The sequence below is a fragment of the Vigna umbellata genome, chromosome 2 (assembly GCF_029865625.1).
Source record: "Vigna umbellata cultivar VRB3 chromosome 2, Vumbellata_1.0, whole genome shotgun sequence".
Lineage (NCBI taxonomy): Eukaryota > Viridiplantae > Streptophyta > Magnoliopsida > Fabales > Fabaceae > Vigna > Vigna umbellata.
The window spans coordinates 50,197,733-50,218,777 of NC_142166.1; the positions used below are offsets into that span (position 1 = coordinate 50,197,733).

At 33.3% G+C, this 21,045-nt stretch overlaps 2 protein-coding genes across 4 annotated transcripts; both read right to left on the minus strand.

The window, feature by feature from the left end:
* Nucleotides 1-1,057: 1,057 nt before the first annotated feature.
* On the minus strand, nt 1,058-4,201 carry LOC148204222 (zinc finger protein GAI-ASSOCIATED FACTOR 1-like). The gene is made up of 4 exons (XM_088107329.1): nt 3,849-4,201; nt 3,306-3,702; nt 3,012-3,205; nt 1,058-2,168 (listed from the first exon to the last, which is right to left on the minus strand). Exons 1-4 carry the CDS (start codon nt 3,961-3,963, stop codon nt 1,462-1,464), a joined length of 1,413 nt encoding a protein of 470 aa, XP_087963455.1. The 5' UTR covers nt 3,964-4,201; the 3' UTR covers nt 1,058-1,461.
* Nucleotides 4,202-11,803: 7,602 nt separating this feature from the next.
* Nucleotides 11,804-20,909, minus strand: LOC124847162 (uncharacterized). Of its 3 annotated transcripts, XM_088107331.1 has the most exons (17): nt 20,765-20,909; nt 19,593-19,801; nt 18,990-19,126; nt 18,806-18,916; nt 18,590-18,691; nt 18,391-18,499; nt 18,095-18,295; nt 17,589-17,644; nt 17,460-17,475; nt 17,312-17,382; nt 17,118-17,211; nt 16,729-16,825; nt 15,883-15,976; nt 14,940-15,012; nt 12,859-13,032; nt 12,626-12,748; nt 11,804-12,412 (listed from the first exon to the last, which is right to left on the minus strand). In XM_088107331.1, the coding sequence occupies exons 1-17, from the start codon at nt 20,775-20,777 to the stop codon at nt 12,251-12,253; spliced, it is 1,842 nt and encodes a 613-aa protein (XP_087963457.1). In that variant the 5' UTR covers nt 20,778-20,909; the 3' UTR covers nt 11,804-12,250. The 3 variants fall into 3 exon arrangements, with proteins under 3 accessions (XP_087963457.1, XP_087963456.1, XP_087963458.1); XM_088107330.1 differs by lacking the exon at nt 17,460-17,475 and having other exon boundaries at nt 17,301-17,382; nt 17,476-17,644; XM_088107332.1 differs by lacking the exons at nt 11,804-12,412; nt 12,626-12,748; nt 17,460-17,475 and having other exon boundaries at nt 14,945-15,012; nt 17,301-17,382; nt 17,476-17,644.
* Between the last annotated feature and the right edge of the window lie 136 nt (nt 20,910-21,045).

Here is a 21,045-nt window from a genome sequence, read left to right on the forward strand (position 1 = left end):
GTTGCAAGAGGGTTGAAATGAAAAAGGTTGGTTGGAAATTGTCTGAACTTGGAAATTCTGGGAGACAAGTTTGAAAGTTGCATTGCATTATTTTGCTATTTCGTACAAATGCAGAAGCTGGACCCACTCACACTGCTGCACAAATTGACTACCACCACCGTCACCTATCCATTCTCATGCATTTATTTTACTCATTAAACCTCGTCACTTCACACTTATTTTCAACCTTTTTTTTTCTTAATTACAAATATTATTTCAATGAAATATCATGTTTCAAAAAATTTAATCAGTTTGTGTAAACAATAAAACTAAACACACAAAATGTAATTAATTTTTTTTCACTCAAAATAAATATAAAAAAAGTCAATTTGGTTAATTATGGTTCTTTCTTTCCTTATTCTATGTTCCATGTCTTGTTTGTTTCTTTGTCCCTTTGTTCTTGTCTTTCTTATACAAAAAAAGCTCATCCGAGAAATACTATTTAAGTCGTGGGCAAGCATGGTATGTACGGTATACGTGCGGTGATTATAGACTGAGTGACAACAGTTCTTATACTAAGGCATAAAATCTGTGTGAAGAGTTTTTTCAATAGAGAAACGTTTCAAAAATCTTTCAGTTTTGTTTGGAACCAGAGTCGTAGAGACACGAGTCCATATAGGAACTTGTGGACTTTGCTGATCGTGACTCTTTAGCAATGATAGACGGTGAATGGTTCGACAGATGAATAACCAAAAATGTGTTACATGCTCATTGGAATAAAATATAACTATTTTTTATATTCACGAACATGGTATTTTTAATTTTTCTCTTTAACAAGAGGAATTTATCTTTTACCTTATTTGTAGGACCAACCTTTTTAGATATAATCTTAATAATCCGATTATGATAAACTTTTTATCCATTAAACTACTTTTCATATCGAGATTTGAATTATTTGAATATCAGTCTAAAATATTATTTAATTTTAGTACTTATAAATTAAGAATATACATTCATTATTATTTTTTTTCAGTTTATAAACGTAAATATATTAAAATTTAAGATAGATAGAAACATGTTAGTAAGTACAATCATATTTATCTCTATTATCGTTTAGTATAAAGTAACTCTTTCATATGACAAATTTATCAAAACATCATTTCTCAAAAATAAGATTACAGTGGCCATCTGGCCATACCTACATTTTGACGACAGCATGAGCACACTTGCTAGAGAAAAGAAAAAAGTGAGAAGACGTTTATACATATAAATATTGCAAAGATAGATTCTAATGCATTATACAGGTAACTTTATTCTATAGTTTTCTGATTGCCAAAAGAGTTTGGCTGATTAACCCGTCACAAAAATTCCGGGCGTGGCAAGAAGACCGGACCGTTTTGTTGCGCAGATGCAACTGATTAAGGCTGTGTCTGTTTTCCGCCCGAGGAGAAAACAAGCACACACTCAGTTTTTCCCAGTTTTCTACCGGTGAACTCCTCCATCACCGGCTGAATCAAAGTTCCCTCCGAAAGACGTGACCAAAGCAGAGAGACCACCCCTGCTTGCTCCGCCACCGATGCTAAGACCGAGAAGATCACGGGTCATTGGCTGGCCCACAAATGGGGTAGAAGGGCCCATCATCACATCACTCCCACAGGGAAGCCCAAGCCCAAGGTTATCCACCACGGGCTGATTCTCTTGCTTTACTTGGCCGTTCCATTGTGCTGTTGTGGTTGCACTAATGTTAAAAACCTCGTCTTTCCCCAAGGATGACGGTGATGTCGTTGCTAAGCCTAAGCCACGGAGAAGGGAAGCACTGGAAGCACCCATTTGAGCTGCTTTTTGGAGCAATGCAGTGGCAGATAGTGCAGGCTGAGGAGATGCTGCGAAGTGGGAAGGGTCGTTGTTGGAGAGATAGAGTGGTGAGGAGAGGGAGAGGGATGTGGTTTCTCTCATATTGGTGATGGCGTTAGGGCTATCGGAGCGAGCCAAATTTGACATGAGGTTGAAGAATAAGGAAGTTGACGGTGACGGTGATTGAGAATGTGAATGAGTTGTTATTGTGGACGGTGCCAACACACTTGCAAATACAGTAGTGGAAGAACTGGAACTGGAAGGGGTGCTGCTTGTCCCGAAGCAGGTTGCTTTTGGAGACATCGGTGACAGCTTCCTTGGGTTTTCTGGAATTTCTAGTGCCAATGACCAAAAAAGGTAAACAAGGGTAAATAGTTGAGGACACAAAAACGAGGAAAAGGAATTAAAACAAAAGTAGCAAAAACAGAGTTCAAACTTAAAAAGAAAAGTAAGCTTTTTAGGTTTTAAATGATTATAGATAATTATATAGCGAGGGAGTTAAAAAGCTTGAAATTGAATATGCATGGAGCAAAAAGTGAAGCAATTATAGAGTTCTACCGCTTCCACGTTTTAATGTTCTTTTTTGTTGTTGGAAAGATGCAGCTATGGTGCCTGGTTACTAAATTTTATCCTGGAACTTGTTGGCACATGTGTATCACGCAGGAGAGTACCCAAAGTAACATTATTTTTTTTCATATGAAATTAAAGTTAATAAGGATAATTTCGAAAGAAATCATGGGTTAAGAAACACGTTTGATTTCTATTAAATCTAAAACATAATTGTTTAGCTAACGAAATAAAAAAAATATGGAATTTGTAAAGAAATATTAATTAGAGTAGATCCCATCCTTATCTCTTCTGCAGACCCATCCTACCGACCCTTTGCTGGGATTGGCACTATCCACTACAGCTAGACTTGTCGTTTGTCGAACAAACAGAAGAAAACAAAAATGTCAAAAAAAAAACTGCATCTGTACGACGAGACAAAAAACTCATCCTCCCAATTCAAATCATGCCGGCCTCATGCTTAAAACTTATAAGCTACATTATTATATATATTTATCTTAAATATTTCCAGTTAAAAAGTTGACGAGAGTCTGAAAATGTTTCTGAAAAGTTCACAAAGGTTGAACCTACGAAAAACAGAAAGCGAAATACTTAGCAGCACAACTACGTACCTGAGCTCTGAATGGACAAGGTTGGAGACACCACAGACGCAGCGGGAGTAAGTGGAGGCGCAGGGGGCGAAGAACCCAAATCAGCGTTGCTAGTGCTAACATTCTGGGCCTGGGCCTGGTCTTGGACCTGGGTCCTGGCGCTCTCTTGCGCTAATACATCGCAGAATGCTCTGTGCGTGATGAAACTATCCCTCCTTCAAGAACATAAGCATTACTGTTAGTGACATTGCGTAGAGGAAAATTGAAATAAAAGTAGATAACAAAAGAGAAGAGTTTTTCTTTTGGTTCTGATACCTAGAGAACAAGGTGCCGCAGTCGCAGCGGTACTCTCTGCTGCCACAAGTTTTTGTATGGGCTTTCCAGTCCGACTGTACAGCGTATTTCTTAGAGCAGCGTTCGCATTTCCACTTTTTCTCGCCGTGTTTTCTGCAGAAGTGCTTCTTGATGCCGGTGAGGTCGCCCAGCGCCCTGGTGGGGTTGTGGTGGACGCACGAAGGCTCGGGACACACGTACGCCTTCTTCCGCGGTTCCTTGCTCCCCCGCTGCCGCAGCTTCCACGGCAAGTTGTGACCGCGCCGGTGAAGCTGCAGGTTTTGATCGCGCTGGAACCCTTTGTTACAGATCTCGCAGACGAAACGGTTCGTGGCCAACAGTGTCTTCGGTGACAAAGCAATCACTTCAGCATCTGGATCTGAAAAAAATAAAAAATAAAAACGCGCAAAATCCAAAACAAGGAATATTCATGAAGTCACTCAAACTGAATATTTTTATTATATGTATAAGACATGAAAATTATGGTTAAACAAATTGAAAGTAAATGAATAAGCATGAATATACCTGGCATTCCAGGGAGGTTTCGCTTCCGCTTGGGAGGTGGCAGAGGTTGTGGTTGTGCTGCGATTTCAGAAGCTGAAGAATGTGTGAATGGTGAAGGATTCTGAGGCTCCGCCATGGTTGTTTTATTTACTAAGATGAACTGAAGAATCCCTCTGAGAGTTTCTCTTAGAATTACTTTGCCCTTTTTGTAGGAATTATTTGTTTCCTTCCCAAAGAGAAGTGGTGGTTTTCCTTTCCGCCGCAGTTTACGAAGGCCAAGGCCCTCTCAGGCGGCACACACGGTGGAGGAAGTTATAGAAGAGAGAGAGGGAGAAATTATTTGAAACGAGGATGATATGTCATGTATTGGAAATACTAACCAGGCTAGAGCGGCACAAGCTAACCATGGTTAAGCTGCTAGGGAGACAGAACTGTTCAGAAGGTTTCTATCGAAGAAAACAAAAATAAAATCTCTAACCTCTGTATTTACTTTATTAGTAATTAAGGAATTGACATAGAAACTACTTTAAAAATACATAAAAAGTTAAGATACAAGGTTATGTTGATCATATTCTTTGTAATATTTTTACAGAGATAGGATATAACGTGGGCGCCAAGTTTTCCGTGGAAAATAAAAAATGTGAATCCCACCGTCCACGTGTTAGAAGAACCGGGTTCATGACCTTTGTCGGGAGCAAAACCTTCTGGCGGTGCTTGTCGTGTAGTCTAATGAGTATCCATATATCACAACAAATATTTTATTTATTTATTATTTATCACAAATTGTGTCTCCACTTAAAAACTCAGGAATACTTAACACAAATTGTTTGTTTCATGTTATATACAATTATTATCATTACTACGTTCTCATAACACCATGATGGTTGTCAATTCTTAACCAACAATAGGATTGTGTAATAAGTGATAAATGACAAATATTTCCAACACTTTCTTTCATTACAAGTACATGCTACAAAATTCTTCCTTCATTTAGAAATAGACTATATCTATTAACTTTTTATAAATCTCAAATGGAGTATTTATTTCTTTGAAAAGAAAAATAATATCAAGTATAGTGGAGAAAACTTAATTTTGGTCTTACAAGGAAGAAGCATGTAAAAAGACATCTTGGGGATCTACAATTTTAAATAAAATCAGTGACACTTTAGTTAAAACTTTCATAAATAGTATTAAATCTTAAGCTTTAAATTTATGAATAAAATTTAAAATATATTGTGTGTATTGACTTGTAACATCATAACTCTACATATGTAGAATTAAAATTTGACTAGTCTTGAAGTCACGTGCAAATATTTTGACAATTAAGTAAGATGTGTATAAAGTGTAACATGCTGAAAGAAAGATAATTGTAGAGTGTAACATTGAGATAGTGTCTTTAATGCATGTTGGTTACTTTTATTTATTTTTTTCATAAAGAAGAAATAATAATGAGATATCCCGATACTATAATATTAATGTTAATGATATGTTGAGACTAAAATTAGAACTTATTTAAGCCGGGCATTTCAGCGTATTAATGTCATTATAAAATATGAATGTTATGATAGAAATAGCTAATAATAGGTTGATTTTTAAGACCAATTACTTTTTATTTTTCAAAGATGTCATGATTATGATGGTAAAGGTCAAGGGCATTTTGGTCATCTTAGATACTTATTACAATTAAACTTTATTGACTTGTATTGCACTTCACCATAAACACCATTCTACAGTTAAAATTATCCTGGAGACAGTCAACTGAAACCTTCCATTTTAGATTTTACATTTTTAGAGTATATTATAAAGTTTTTAAATAAATTACTGCATTAATTGTATTAATTCTTTAGCTAAAATTTAAATTTAAGATTTTTAATTTTATTTTAAAAAGTAGACTTTTAATATTTTATTACAATGAAAAAATTAATATTTTAAAAAAATAAAACCTATATTTTAAAACTTATTTTGATTAATTTCAAATAAAAATATACTCAAAGTAATTATAATTAAAAATATGACTGACTGCGCAAATTTGTTTGAGATGTATCCATTCCCACACACTTTTCAGATATTTACCAAAAAAAACCTTAAAATGACGTCAAATTTCAAACGGATTTTAGGATAGCTTTTAGGCATGACAGTTTCATATTTTTTTTTTTAGTTTTTACTTAACTTTTTAATGAGATAAATGTAATTATTTCTATAATCATTTTGTAGACAAATCATTATTTTTACAAAGACTCGCCTTAAATCTCCAAGTTTTATTACAAATATTTGTATTTCAAATAATATTATAAATTTATTAAAAATACCTACAAGATTTTATTTTGAAAAAATAGATCAAAATTATTATTATTAATAATAACAAATAGTAACTAGTTAAAAATAAAATATAATACAATTTAATATATATATTTGTAAAAGTAATATTGAGAAGTTATGTAACATTTAAATAAAAATAATATTTAACTCTTTTCAAATAAAAAATTTGATTAATTAATTACGTTATAAAATAAATTAGTTTTCATTTATTAAATAATAAAATTATTTTAATAAAACATTATATGAAATAAAGTTGCTAAATATTTTAAATTATATAAATATAAGGTTTAGATGTGTAAACACAACTACTTACACCAAATCTTAACTTACTTTTTATATTAGGTAATCAGAGTAGTTAACTATAATTAATTTCTGCTTTAATGAAGAGTGATGATTTTAATTTGGAAATAAAAATAGTTTTCAATATTATAACTATGAAATTAATGTTGTGTTCACGTTGGAGATGATTTGGGAGAGAGTGACTAAATGAATTTGAGGGGATTTTAAGATAAAATTTTTTGTGTTTACTTGAATGGATTTGAAGGTAATTGAGAGTGGATTTAGAGGTAAAGTTTGTGAAAATTAGTATAGAATTTGATTGATGTGATAGATAAAAAAATTGTTTAATTAGTAAAAATTAAATATTACCAAAATGCTCCTAGTTATTAAAATAATATAAAATGATAATGGTTAATGTTATATTTAATTGTAGAAATATTCATAAAGAGTAAAAAATTAATGATTAAAGTAAATTTAAAAAATGTAAAAAAAATTATAAATTAGTAAAATAACTTTTTTTAAATGTAATATTTGTTTGTAATAATATTAAAGTATTTATTATAATTTTTAAATATATGAAAAATCAAACTTAGATGTAACTAAAAAAAACTTATTGCAGCAGCGGTGCACCATTGCTCTTGCTTCCTTGGGCGAGGGAAGACGACATTTGTTGTCTATGCGGAGAACATGGACGAAGCGGCGGGCTTCGGCAGGGGCAAGGATTGAGGTGTGTCGGGAAAGGGAAGGGTGGTGAATCGTTATTGTGCCACCTGACGTTGTTCTCGCCATGGCAGGTGCGTTTCTTGGATGAACTACCAAATAGCCACACCTTTCGGCGGTGGTCGACGCAGGTTGCTGAGGAAGATGAGTGAAGCTTGCTGAATCCAAGCGTACACCATGCTGCAACGAAGGCCTGGAACCGAATCCCACAAAACTATAACCAAATACTCAGCCCATAATCGAATACAACGTTTAGCTCAATTTCTTCTGTGCAGTGAAACCAGATACAACATTTCTGGAACCGATTATTCAGTTTGGAATCAAATAGCTTAATTTTTTAGGTGATATACGAAAGGCAAACATGACAATGTCTTCAATTCACCCCAAATCATCTCATAAGAGCGAGTGATAGAAAAATCGGATATCTCGCATATCCGTTTGCTTCCGTTTTTTCAAATCCTCAAATGTGAACACAATTTTATCTTCATTCCTCGCTCCCAATAATGCGTAATAAGTAATTCACCTTCAAGTAAACACAATGTAAGTGAAGAGTCTTAAAATTAGAGATGACGTATGATTATTAATTTAAATATTTTAGATTTAAAGAAATGATTAAGGAATATATTGTTGTAAGTTGTATGATTGGTAGAAATAATTAAGAAAGGTAGTAATGATGAGAAGAGGGGGCATTGGCAGTTCCCATCAATTGATGAAATGAGAAAAGGGTTGAATTGAAGAGAAAGAAGAGAAGAGCAGCCAAAAAGATAATCAAACTCCAAATCATTACATTTTTTTTTCCTTTTGCCATTATTGTGCAAACTGCAAGCAAGCCAAGGGTCCCAAAACCCACCATACCTTACAGCTGTATCTCATCATCATCCCATCATCCCATCAGCCCTTTCTCTCTCTCTCTCCCTCCCTCAGAGAAGTACTTCAAAATATCAAATTATTTCAACTATATTTAGTATTGATAAATTTTTATAGAATATAGTTTTATCCATTCTATTATTAATCCAGCCTATAAATTAGTCAATCTCTTTTTTTTTCCTCAGAGAGAGAAGACATCTCTTTCTCAATGTATACATTAATTATTTTTAATAAAATGTGAATATATTATTATTTTAAAATACATTTAAAATGTGCTTTGTTGATTTTTTTTTTATGAAGAAGAAATATGAATACATAACAATTTTTTATACCATTTTGATCTGCGCCACCAATTTATTTTTTAGAGCAATAAGTCAAAAGTATAGTTATATTATTTTAATAATTATTAGTTAAAATACATGTTTTGTATATCAATTTTTATTACTCATAACAAAAAAATACATATTCAAAAATTAATTATTAAAATATATATATAATGATATTTTATTAATCTTTATTATATATGTAATTTTAATTATAGAAAATAATATAGTTAGTTATGTTTATTGAAATGAAAATGATGAAAGAGTATAACCAATGGTGCAGTTAAAGAACACAATATCTATTAATAACTTTTAGGAGAGTGGAGAAGAATAAGGTGTGTACATATCAAAAGCAAATAAAAAAATGTTAAAAAAGTATTATTAAATAGCATAATTTCTATTAGGTTTAATGGTTTTGTTTGTCCCTATCGTTATCATTAATTTTTCACTTTTAAAAAAATGTTAACTTCGTCTAGACTTTGTGTATAGTGTGCATAGAAATTTTGCAATTAAATTTTAGGTTTTTGAGGGGAAAAATTAAATGTTAATAGAATTAGGTATTTGGAGCAAAGAAAATGAATACGAGGATTTCTATTAGAGAGAAAGAGAAGTTGAGTTTGCGATTTGGAACAAAGAAGAAGAAAATTTGTGATCAAGATTACAAAAAAAGAAGAAGAAAATTTGTGATGAAGATTACAAAAAAAGAAGAAGAAAATTTGTGATGAAGATTACAAAAAAAGAAGAAGAAAATTTGTGATCAAAATTACAAACAAAAGAAGTGAAACTACAAAATCAACTCTTTCCATAGCGAAAGTTGTAGCCATAAAGCGAGCTTAAAAAGAGTTAAAGCAGGGAGAGAAAAATTCAAAGCTAAAATTGAATTCATCTCCCGGGTCCACCACAAAAATCTAGTTAGCCTTTTGGGATTCTGCTTTGAACACAAAGAAAGCGAAGTGCAAAAAATTTATATTCAAGACAATCAAAACTTCCCCTCTGTGTCAATATAAAATCCAAGAAAGCAAGGCCATAAAAATCACATATTTTGAGGATCTTGTAGTAGTCTCTTACACCCATCTTAGTCCAAACTGAATTGTGAGCAAAAAAAAATTGCCTTTTTATTTGTTGTTGCATGGGTAGAGAAAAGTTATATGCTTTCTTAGGTTTTGAAAGAAAAAGAAAGGGTGGGGTTTGATTATGTTGTAGAAGTTGACACATCACTACACTCTTTTGTTACATAACTACACAATTAATGTAGTCAATGAAAAATTGACAGAATGAATTTGATTGATGCACATTAAACTAACTGTGAATGAAACTAATACTTTTTAAAAAACGAAGACCAAATAGACATGTTACCTTGAAAATAGGAACCAACAAAACAATTAAACCTTTATATTAATTATCTTCATAAGGGTGGAAAGGGTAAAAATTAAGAGTGAGTAAAAAATTATAACTTCATTGCCTTTCACCAAATCGAATGAAAAAAAAATACAAATTTAAATAATATTGAATAAATTAAAGCAGATAAAATGACTATAAACGAATGAACTTTGAAAAAAAAATCAATAATACTCGACTTGACTCAATAAAGAATAAAAACACTTACTTTTAAGGTTGTTTCTTTATGTACCTCCACATCTTTTCAAAATTCCAAAATTATCCTCTGTAATAAAATTTCCTACACTCAATTTTTTGTGCTTCAACGGATTTCAAAATCTAATTTTGAAATCCATTAAAGAATTGGAGGGAGGGATAAAGCACCGATGTTTGAAAAAAATTGGTTACTATCAAACATAAAGATGAAGTGGAAGAGTACATACATAAATTTGAGATGTTAATAGGACAAGCAATGGACGTGACAAATGATCAACTGATGATATATTTTTTTGCGAGATTGCATGTTAATATCAGAAACTAGATCCGCCCAGACAATCCCAAAGATCTATTGAGAGACATGGAAATCACTAGAGATGTGGAAGGAGTTTCTAATGATGTAAGGTCTAGTGAGAGGACAACAAATAAAAGTAATTTGTATCAAAAACGTTTTCAAGGAAATAGGAAAGTGGTTTCTCGAGTAGAAACGTTAAAGAGGACTCAGACTGAATCAAGGAGTTCTAGTCATATTAGCACGGTAAAAAAGACGGAGGGGCAGTAACCTTAGACTAAGTGAGATGTTCGCATCAAGGAGAAAACAAAACAAAGGGATGTTCAAATTTACCTTACCTTGAATGAATATATTATGCGAAGAGAAGAGGACAAATATTTTCATTATGGAGGACCATATCATCTTGGTCATAAATGTTCCAATTCAGTATTAATTTTAGGAAAGAACCAAGAGAAAGAAGATAAGGATTAAAGAGGAAGGAACCATTCGTGATAATTTCCAAATTTTTACCTAGAGAACAAGGTTGTTAGGAATTCGAGAAATATTAATTAGGCTCTTAAAGTGTATGTTAGAAGAAAAGAAAGTTCAAAAATAGAAATTACAAAAACAAGTTAGCAGTAGTTAAGCAATTTATAAAGTAGGGGTTATATTTTAAGGATAAAATTGTCCCTCCTCCTAACTGGTGGATATTTTTGTTTTAGAATAGAGCTTGTCTATTGCAGAAGGAATTTTATTTCCTGAGAAGCTGTTGAATGTTTTTTTATATTATATTTTTCCTAATTAAAATGTGATCATAGTGTAATAAGATTTGTATGATAGTTTCTTAAACTAGATTTGAAATCTGGTTTCTTGTCTCCAAGAAACCTGCCAGGAGCAGTAACAGAAGCAATTACTAAAAACAATCTGTTTTCCAACACTCCTCCCTTAATATGGTATTATATTCTTTTTTATAATTTTCTTTAACAAAATGATATTCATAATTTTTCCTTTGAAATTTTGTAATAGATATTTAATCAAAGTTATTCATTATTAAAAAACACACCCACACATCAGTCAAATAAAAAGAAAATCTTTTACAGTGAGAATTTAAAATGTTGATCTAATTTTTTCATTATCTTTAACTCATTTCTAACCTTCCATAAACCATAAAAGACAATCAATTTATACCGAGTCTTTCTTCAATGCTATGTTAATATCACACATGTTCTTATCAAGAATATAATCAAGGAGAAAAGACATCATTTAAAGAAATCATACTTATAATAATTTTAATAAATGACAATTTTTTGCAATAATAATATAAAAGAAATAAATCTAAATTTACCCTAATCACTAGCCCTTATAACCTGAATAAAAGATCTAGCTGGAAGGCAATCAATTTTATACTCTCCAGCCCCACCTCCAAAAATAGATGAACCCAACCAACTGTACAAGATATTAACATTGGATGAACAAAAAATAGACACTTTATATAGGCAAATATTATTAACATACCTGACCTTCAATATTAGTGCTCTATTATTGACATGTCTTCCCTTCAACATCAATACTCTATTATTGATGAACTCTACAAACTATTCATATAAAAATAAGTACATTATTAGCATTTCTCTTGTTAGTTCAACTAGTTTACAGTATCAATTAAAAATGTCTACCAAGCATGTTAAAATAAGCAAGTCTACCAAAATATACCATCCCCACACTGCAACATTAACTGTAATAGATTATGGTCCTATGTACTCTCAAAAGGCACATTATGAACAACAGATTTCTCATCTAAGTACGTTTCAGATGCTTTATATGTGTGTGTGTGTATATATATATATATATATATATATATATATATGACTATCACATTTCATACTAGGAGTTCAAATTGGATAGTACGTGTGTGTGTGATATTCCAAGGATCTCACTCGATAACTATGTTGTCGCATCTTTAGAGGTTAGACGCTTAAGATGCTCAAGCTGAACTTTCCAGCTATCGACAAATGAAGCACTCGACCAAGCAGCATCTATAAATACCCGATTTATGAACGGCAGGCATTAAATATTTGCCCTCTCATTGCATCAATCGGCATATGCTCAAATGTGTAACGCTCAGGACCAAAGTACACTCCCGTCCTTTCCAAAAGTGCAATACTTTCATCCCTACCGTATCTTGAAGCATATAGTCTCAGGTACTCGATGTCCTAAATAAAAGTCAAGGAAACGGAATCAAATATCAGAATGCAGAAGAGAAAAACACTTGCAGCTTTACGCCAGCACATGTCATGAATGCAGATCTTCAGGCAAGAAATACAGAAGGGGAAAAGCAAGTAAATAAGGAGGCTGTGACATTTCTTCAAAAAACAAAATGTTAAGAATATCTTATAAAATTGTGAGGAAAAGAAAAAATGTTTTACCTGCAAGCCATTAAGTATGCGTTCTAGTCTAAGAGAAGCCACTGGCTGATGAGAAGTTGAGAACACCTCACCGGGATAGTATAGGACTCCGTCTCCAGGGGGTAGACCATGCCTGAATTTTATCTGTGTCCAAAAATGTATTTTGATTGTCAGAAAATAGTCATATTACCAATGAAGTATAACAAGTTCTAACATCCTTTTTAAGAAGACGGCATAAAAAGCTATACAATCACCTCTGCGCTGGCTACAGTTGCTTTCTCATAGCAGTTGGCCCCCCAGTACAAAAATCCTGTGCCACCCTCTTTCCACACACGCCACATAACGGCACGGTGTTGGGTACCTCGCATTCCTAGATGCCAATTTGGATGAGGATCTGATGGTCCCATACAGACATATGTCCACCATTCCTGTAGCAAAAACCACCAGGCCCTATTGAGCAAATAAGAGTATATGCACCAGCACAACATTAATATGCAGTGCTTGTTATTCTTCTGGCGTAGGATATTCCATTATGCATACAAACATCTTGCGATTTGTTTACCAGTTTACTTGGGACTATTTCTTAGTTTCCTCGGTTTTCTCCTTATTTTATTAGGATTCTTAGTAAAATAATGGATTTTTAAGGGGGAGGGGAAAGAAGGAAGAGAGGAAGAGCGAGATCCGATAGAACTTGAGTTGTCAAAACAAAAAGAGGATCAAGAGAGATAAGAGGAAACAGTACCAAAACACAAATCGAAGTTGAATAAAAAAGAATATATGTTCGGAATAAGACAAGTGCACAACATAACATAACCAAGTCAAATATATACTATAATCCATAATCACATTTCTTTTCTACTTCCCTCATTCTTTCTTCTACCTCGCAGGTCTGCCTATCTACCACCATTGCCACATTACCACCCAGCCTGTTATTCTAATAGCATCCTTCTGTATGTGGTCAGATTTAGGTCCATGTTATTGGTTTATTTAAATTAGTTAAACTTGGCTTAATTTATTTATTTTTATATATGATGATTAAAGACAAAATTAAAATCTTTTGAAATTAATTAAAATAAAATATTTTAAGCTTATGATAAAAAAGTCAAAACTAAGTAGCCAAAATTCGTTGAATCCATTAACATATTACATACAAAAATTTAAATAACTACATGGGATCTACTAGTATTTTCTCTTTGGATAACGCGAGTAACTTTCCACATTTAAAATATTAAGCTACGCTGTTGTCAGTGTCCACTTTGGATTCCCTTACTTTATGGTTATTATCCTTACACTCTCTATAATTCTTCAAGAAAAATATTAACAACACATGATATAAAAAATTATATAACTTTGATTTCCTCATTGCAATTGGGAATATATATATATATATATATATATATATATATATATATATATATATATATATAAGAATAAGACCATTGAAAGAATATTCTTTCACCAGTTTCAATGCTTTCTCATAAATAAATAATAACTAATAAACAAAATCTTCAACAAGCTTAATTTTGTTATTAACCTTTGTAATTTCTATGTAAAAAAGGTAAGATAAATATTGTTGATATTTTCATTTAGTGCATTTAATTAAAGATGATTATTTTGGAACTACCTTCATAAGAAGCTAGTAACTTCCCTATATGATTAATTCCTGGAGTCAAAATATGGTTTCTAAGGACTAGGTTTTGAAACGAAATTTTGTAATGTTTTCCTCTAATAAATAAACTTTGGTGACAATTCCCATTTTGTTAATTTATTTTAAAGTTTTTCCAGTCAGTACAGGCACCCGACACCTTTGAAGATTATTTATACATCACAAATTCATAATTAACTTGGGAGAATACCAGATGTAACGATCACAGGTGGATATGTACACGTGAGAGGGAGAAGTATAGGGGCTATCCGTAATACATAAGAAAGAAAGCACGAGGATTCCATTAAATAAGGCAACCTGAGCCATGGTACTAACAATTAATACACTGAAATTTTAAGGAATTAGTCTTGGAAGCAGGTCAAGGACAATAAGTTTATAAAGAATCTACCCTAAAACGTTGATGCTAGTACTGTTTCCAAAACCCAGATCATGGCAGACACAACGGGAAAAACCATGATAGGAACATAGAGCTGAGCCTCACGGTACACAAGGTAGACTCAGGCCATTATCATGAAAAATATATACCAAACAAGAGTGCTTGCTTACGTTTACAAGATTTTGTTCTACGACCAGCATTGATGAGGAATAGTAAATATCAACCACATCGGCAGAAATTTAGTGCACAGAACAAATAACAACTTTGGAAAAACAATGAAATTATAATATTACCTCACCATTCTCTGGTTGTAATTCAGCAATAATATCCTTAACCAGATCTTCCCGATTGCCCAGAACCCATTCACTGCAAAGACATATTCAATTACTTAGCATGCTTAAGTATAGAAAGTAATATGATGACATGATTTCTAATTTTATATTTCACCATTGCCTAAATGTGTTTTTAATTTTGATTTCCACTACTGCAGTTATACATTTATTATCTTCTACGAGCTTTTATACAGGCTTCTTAAACATAACTTATTTTGTTATTTTTAGAATAAATACATTTCTGTATTGGGTATATACCGTATGCAATATGCATGTAGTATCCGTGCATCATAGTTGACTACATATATAAGATCCTGAAAATTGGTTTAATTTGAATTCCAAAATTGCTTCACCACACCCAGAGTCTCACAACACAAGTGAATTTCAAGAAAATCCGATCACTACTTGAAATTGCAGAATCAAAGATTTCAGAAAGTGAGGACAGAATGTACAAAATATCAATCAATACCAATTTTGGAAAACAAGTGTAGAATGTGCCTAGAATGTTGTTCACTCATGTTCAATGCCAATTCACTCTGAGAGAACGATTATGCATCAGAAAGAAAAAAAAATTAGTGTAAATCAAATACATCTGTGATCAGTATAAACGGGAACAAAACCTCAAAAAGTATCTCCTTATGCCCTAAAATAGGTAAAAAAACCAAAAAATGAAATCACCATAGGAAATCCCACAAAAAATCATAAACACATAAAAACAGTATACCAAAGGATACGTCGGTTCCAAGAGTAACTCCAAAATGACAAGGAAAAGGATAACTTTCAAAATTACGTTTGACATACCCATGGTCAAAAAAAGGGAAAGTTAAGCATATAGTAAATAGTTCAAAGTTACAAAATAAATAGTGTACTAAACTCAGGATAGGCATAGATGAGTATACAATACCTTGTACAATAAATTTGATTATGAGGACGCAAAAAACTTGGAACTTTAACAAAAGCCTCAAATGGAGTAGGTGCAAGAGGCGCATCATTTGGTCCTACACATAATAAGAATCACAAAAATAAGATAATTAAAAATGAACCAACCAGTTGGAGAAAGCCGAGATGAAGTTGGGATTAACAGAGTTATTGAACAATATATGAATTAATTATGAAGTGTGTTCAATAATCATCATAAACAAGCGGCAAAAGTAATATTCAAAAAAATAAAATTACTGGCTGGAATCATATAAACACATTTAGAACTGTTATTTTTTCCAAGGTCAAAGTCACAACCCTTTTATCAGATACTGTCAAGTACTATCTGAAAAAAGTCAGAAATTGTCAGCCAAGATGATTTGGAAACAGGTAAAATATTAAACCCCAAGAATGTGCCTGTAAATAATTTATACCATTCTACCTAAAATCTAACAAGATTAAATTTGCCATAAATGAGAATATATGTTTTGTTTTTTGAGTAAGCAATGTGTAGAAGATTGGAAATGTTCAGCAAAAAGAAACTGGAGGCCATTACCCAGGCAAAACTATTCTTAGATCCAACAACAGTAGAGAGCACCTGCATGATACTAATTCCAACTATCCAATTAACCAATTTACGATATAATTACTGTCAGAAATACAGCTATGTAGAAGTATTTGCAGTAACTATGAGAAATGCATTTGTCAAATAATCCAAGCCATTGCCAATATGAGAAACAATCGAGAACACACCCTAAGGGACAAATTATCAGGTAGTATACACATGACTGTAGAGATTAGATTACGATAATTTAAGGTATATAATACATACCACAATAGTAAGTAGTTAAAATACGAGCATCTGGAGCATACGCATGAATATCACTAGCCATATTGCGAACAGAATCATATTGTTCCAAGTTCAGTGGCTGGAAAAATTATGAAAACAACAGCTGATCAGGGTCACAGCATGCTGGACCTGGTAGATAGTTACAGTAACCAGACTGTAAAAATATAATGAAGCTATTAAAAAGATTTATTAGACAGAAACGCAATAAAATAATTAACCAATGACTACAGCAAAAGTCACTTGCCTGTTTTCTATTTTTATTAAGGAGCGCTATCCATTCAATAGATAGAATAAAGGTAGATCTAAACTATGATGTCATTCTAGTGAAGAATTTTTTATATTTTAGCAAAAACGGTATAACACATGTATACCTCATCCCACAAGTAAAAGTAAGCTTTTCTCCAGTGAGTTTTGGTTCTCAATATCTCAACTTGTTTCTGCAAGTAATCCTTTGCTGCATCATTACTGTGGCACATCAACAGGTGGGTTGAATCTCATCAGTTTTCATTGCAAATATACCTGACAGAAGTGAACGGGAACAACTGACTGTATACCCGGAGATTACTTGTTTATACGGTACAGCATATGCAGCCAACCGTGGATCTGAAAAATATTCATCTGACTTTGGATGATCCGCTACAATGGCAAGAAGGGAGGAAATTTCAGCAATCCCATATTAATTCTCCTTTTGGAATTGATTCTGTCAAACTTACTTCCACAGAAAAGTACCTGGCCATGGAGATGTATATGTCAAAACACGCATACCATCAGCCCATTTACAAAAATACGGGCTGATTCTATATTGAAGAAGCCATTTGAAATGTTCATCCAATGCCTCATACCACTCAGCTGTCCCTTGTTGAACACCAAATCGATCCTCAATTACAGTATCCGATATCTGGTGTGGTAAAGGTAAAAGAAAGTTTGCAACAGATAAACTTTCCTAATTCCTAAGTTTACAAAGAAATAGATCCAAAGTACATCATTGAATGGAAAATAATATATAGGAGGAGGCACTGATTGAACAAAATGGGTGATATCAAGCTTCAGTCATGGAGTTTGTTAGAAATAACTTAGTCATAAGTTTCTAGCATGTAATGACACAATTGAGACAACGTAAATGCCAATTATATTTTCTACAAACTGTTAAGAGATACAAGTTCATTATATTAAATGGTAAATATCTTAGTAGATAATCCTCATTATAAGTAATTAATTTTTTTCTGTTACTGCATCATTTCAACATTATAAATAAGAATACTCACGTGTGTACATGACCCAAACATTACAAAAAAGTAAATATAATCATCTGGATTTAAATCTTTGGCCTTTTATGGCTAGAGGATACACCAAATACAGCAGGGAGCGAGGGAGTTTCAGGAAGTACGAATTCCCAAACAGTCAGATTTAACTTCACCCGTAGAGAGAGATTTGAAATCGCATCCTCATCCATTATGTCTACTGGTCCATTATCTGAAATGAATTCAGAAAATGATGGAGACAGAAGAATCCTTCTTAAAGATGCAGTCGCAGATTTCACCCTTTCAACCTAAACAAGGTATGCTTAAATAAAAACCCATAATAACATCAAGGTCAACAAGAGTATCAAAATGAGGTTAGAGTGATTTAAAAAACAAAACCCACCACTTCATCTAATGGTTTTCCATCAATTGGCTCAACAACATCAAGACATCCCTTTAGGTCCCTATATAATTGATGTTTCTCAACCTTGCTAAAACTTTGAAAAGGAGATCTGTGCAGTGGGTAAAGTTGACAAAGTTGATAAACAGAAATTGTAAAATTATGTGTAACACAATCAAAAGTAACAGAAAATAAAGCTCACTCTGCATCTGCTTTTATGGCAGTAATGAGAATTTCTCCTTCATATTGTCCTGGAGGTTGAGAACTAGGAACATCAATAGATATCCAAAGAGCAGTAGTCTCCCTAAAGAAGCAAAAGAATGCCAAAAACAGTGAAAACTGAAAAAGCAGTCAACCATCCAGCAACTTTTGCACACAGCACTAGAACTCAAGAAGAGAGCATAAATCAGACAAGTACCCAGGAAATAGGTTTATTTGACTGACTGGAAGCTCAACAGGAACAAGAGCATCAGGTACACCTAAAATGGGCACCACCCGCCGCAACCGTAGTGACTGGCCAACAATCAGTCTGCCAAAACTGATGTCAGCATAAAATGGAAGCAAATCATGTATTTGTTACATACAATTTGAAAAACTCCAACCTGTCTCCAGATGTGGAGCATAGGTCATTGCACTGAATCTGCACAGTCCCTGCAGCACTAGCACCACCCCATGAAACCTTTGGTCGGATAGCTATTTGCACACTCTCCCTCTCATTTCTAGCTGCCAGCAGGTTTATCTACAAGATAAAGCAAAAATCCTAATATCAGAAGAAAAAATAGAAAATGTTTCAGGATTTATAATTTCTTAAGATCAATATGATTCCACAACTTTTTAATAACAAACTCCAACCACAAATCTAAGGTAAGAGCTTTTTGGTTCTAAAAGTGAAATTCATACGTTTGTCTGGTGAGCAATATTATATCTATTACCCCCTAGCTTCATACAATTTAAAATTGCCATGCCAAACTTGTGCATTAGTTAACCATATAATACAATTCACTTTTAGGCATCCATTAAGTGCTGTCAAGCATGTAATTACGCAACTATGAAGGGAAGAGTCGATTTACAAGTGGATAACACCCTTGAATATAATAACATTATAGCTATCATGCAGTTCGAATTCATAAACGACAAATACAAGAACATGCTAACAGAAAACGTAATTGTGTATAGATGAATTATTAAAATAAAACACTACTAACAGGCTCCAAATGTCTGGCCATATCTTGAGGTCCAATATTTGCTGTGTTTGGCATGCACCATACATGAACTAAATCCCTAGTTGGAATTTCTGTTGGGTCAACTGGTCCTTTGACATTCAAGCCAAGTGTGCCACCATCATTCCACCCATAAGCGGTACCACCTCCTGCAACACCTTCAACCGGTGGCACAACCACATCTTGAGAATTACCTGCCAGATGCGTCAACCAGTTAAATTGTAACACCACGGCACAGGTCCACTAAAGATCAATGTACTCCCCAGTGCTTTGTTTTCAAAAGTCCCATAATCCACTGGATTCCTAAAGCGAAGGTCAAAATAATACAAATTTTCAAAAGTACCTCTTTTTTAGACTCTATATAACTATCTCATTGAAACAGTTGAAGCACAGCAACTAGCTAATTGATACAAGATTCATTATTAAACTCATTAAATGCGTGTTTGGAAATGTCTCCAAAGGGTACAGATGTGAGTAAATTGCAGCCTTTAATTCAAAAGATACAATAGCTAGCGTCAGGGGATGATCGTCAAAGTTTCAAACAAGCCATAAGAATTTCTTTTTTCATAGTTCCACTCAGTCAATCCATATAAAAATAAGTAGAGAAGTAAACCAAAAACAAAGGGGGAAACAAAAACAATAAAAATCAAGGTTGCACATAAACAAAACTTTGAAACCTCTCACAGAATTCACACACAGCTCCTCACTCACATCACACAAATTGTTCAAGTTACTTTTTAACGAAGTAATTTCAAAGATAGCAACACCGTTAAAGTTCATTAGGCTTGCGGATCATGTAGATTGTCCATACAAAAGCCCTCTCAAAGCTCATTTTACACAGATACCGACTTAACAACCGGCATAGATCGGTTAGGTCTCTAAAGCTATCACAAAATGAGAAACACAATCCATAACGAAAGCAAAAACAAGCCGCGGCAATTGTAAGCACAGCACACAGAAACGTTGAATCCGTGTGATTACGCCAAAATTGAAGCGTGGGAAACGAGAACTCGAAACAGGTGAAACGAGCGAGGTTTTGATGTTAGATTCGAACTGAAAACATGAAAAGGATTGGCAAAACGGAGTAACTGAATTGAGAGTGAAAGGGAAGAAGAGAGGTTTGTACGTAAGCGAGAGAAAGGAAAGTGAGAACGAACCAGAGTTGTCCATGACGGATCAGTGGAGGAGACTGTTCCGATGCAGCGGTGAGTGGAGAAAAGAGAAAACGATCGCCTTATGTTTGAGAGTAGCCAATATTTTTCTCTGTAGGCAATTCAGATATCCGAAGGAAGGTAAACAATGTTTTTAGTAAGTAGTAACTACTTCGGATTAACTTCACATTTTCTTTATAAATGGAAAAAATACCCCATTTCACACTTCTTATTTCACTTTATTTCTATCTTACCTTAATTCATCCCAAAACTTGTCATTTCTCTTA

Bases quoted from the DNA above. Each gene is read 5' to 3' on its own strand.
- LOC148204222 (XM_088107329.1), bottom strand. From the start codon at position 3,963: ATGGCGGAGCCTCAGAATCCTTCACCATTCACACATTCTTCAGCTTCT. The intron at 3,703-3,848 runs GTATATTCATGC...TATTTTTTTCAG, and splicing joins AAACCTCCCTGGAATGCCAG to ATCCAGATGCTGAAGTGATT. The intron at 3,206-3,305 runs GTATCAGAACCA...ATGTTCTTGAAG, and splicing joins TGCGGCACCTTGTTCTCTAG to GAGGGATAGTTTCATCACGC.
- LOC124847162 (XM_088107330.1), bottom strand. The intron at 17,645-18,094 runs GTATCCTCTAGC...TTACCACACCAG, and splicing joins CGCTCCCTGCTGTATTTGGT to ATATCGGATACTGTAATTGA. The intron at 12,413-12,625 runs GTAAAACATTTT...ACTTTTATTTAG, and splicing joins GCATACTTAATGGCTTGCAG to GACATCGAGTACCTGAGACT.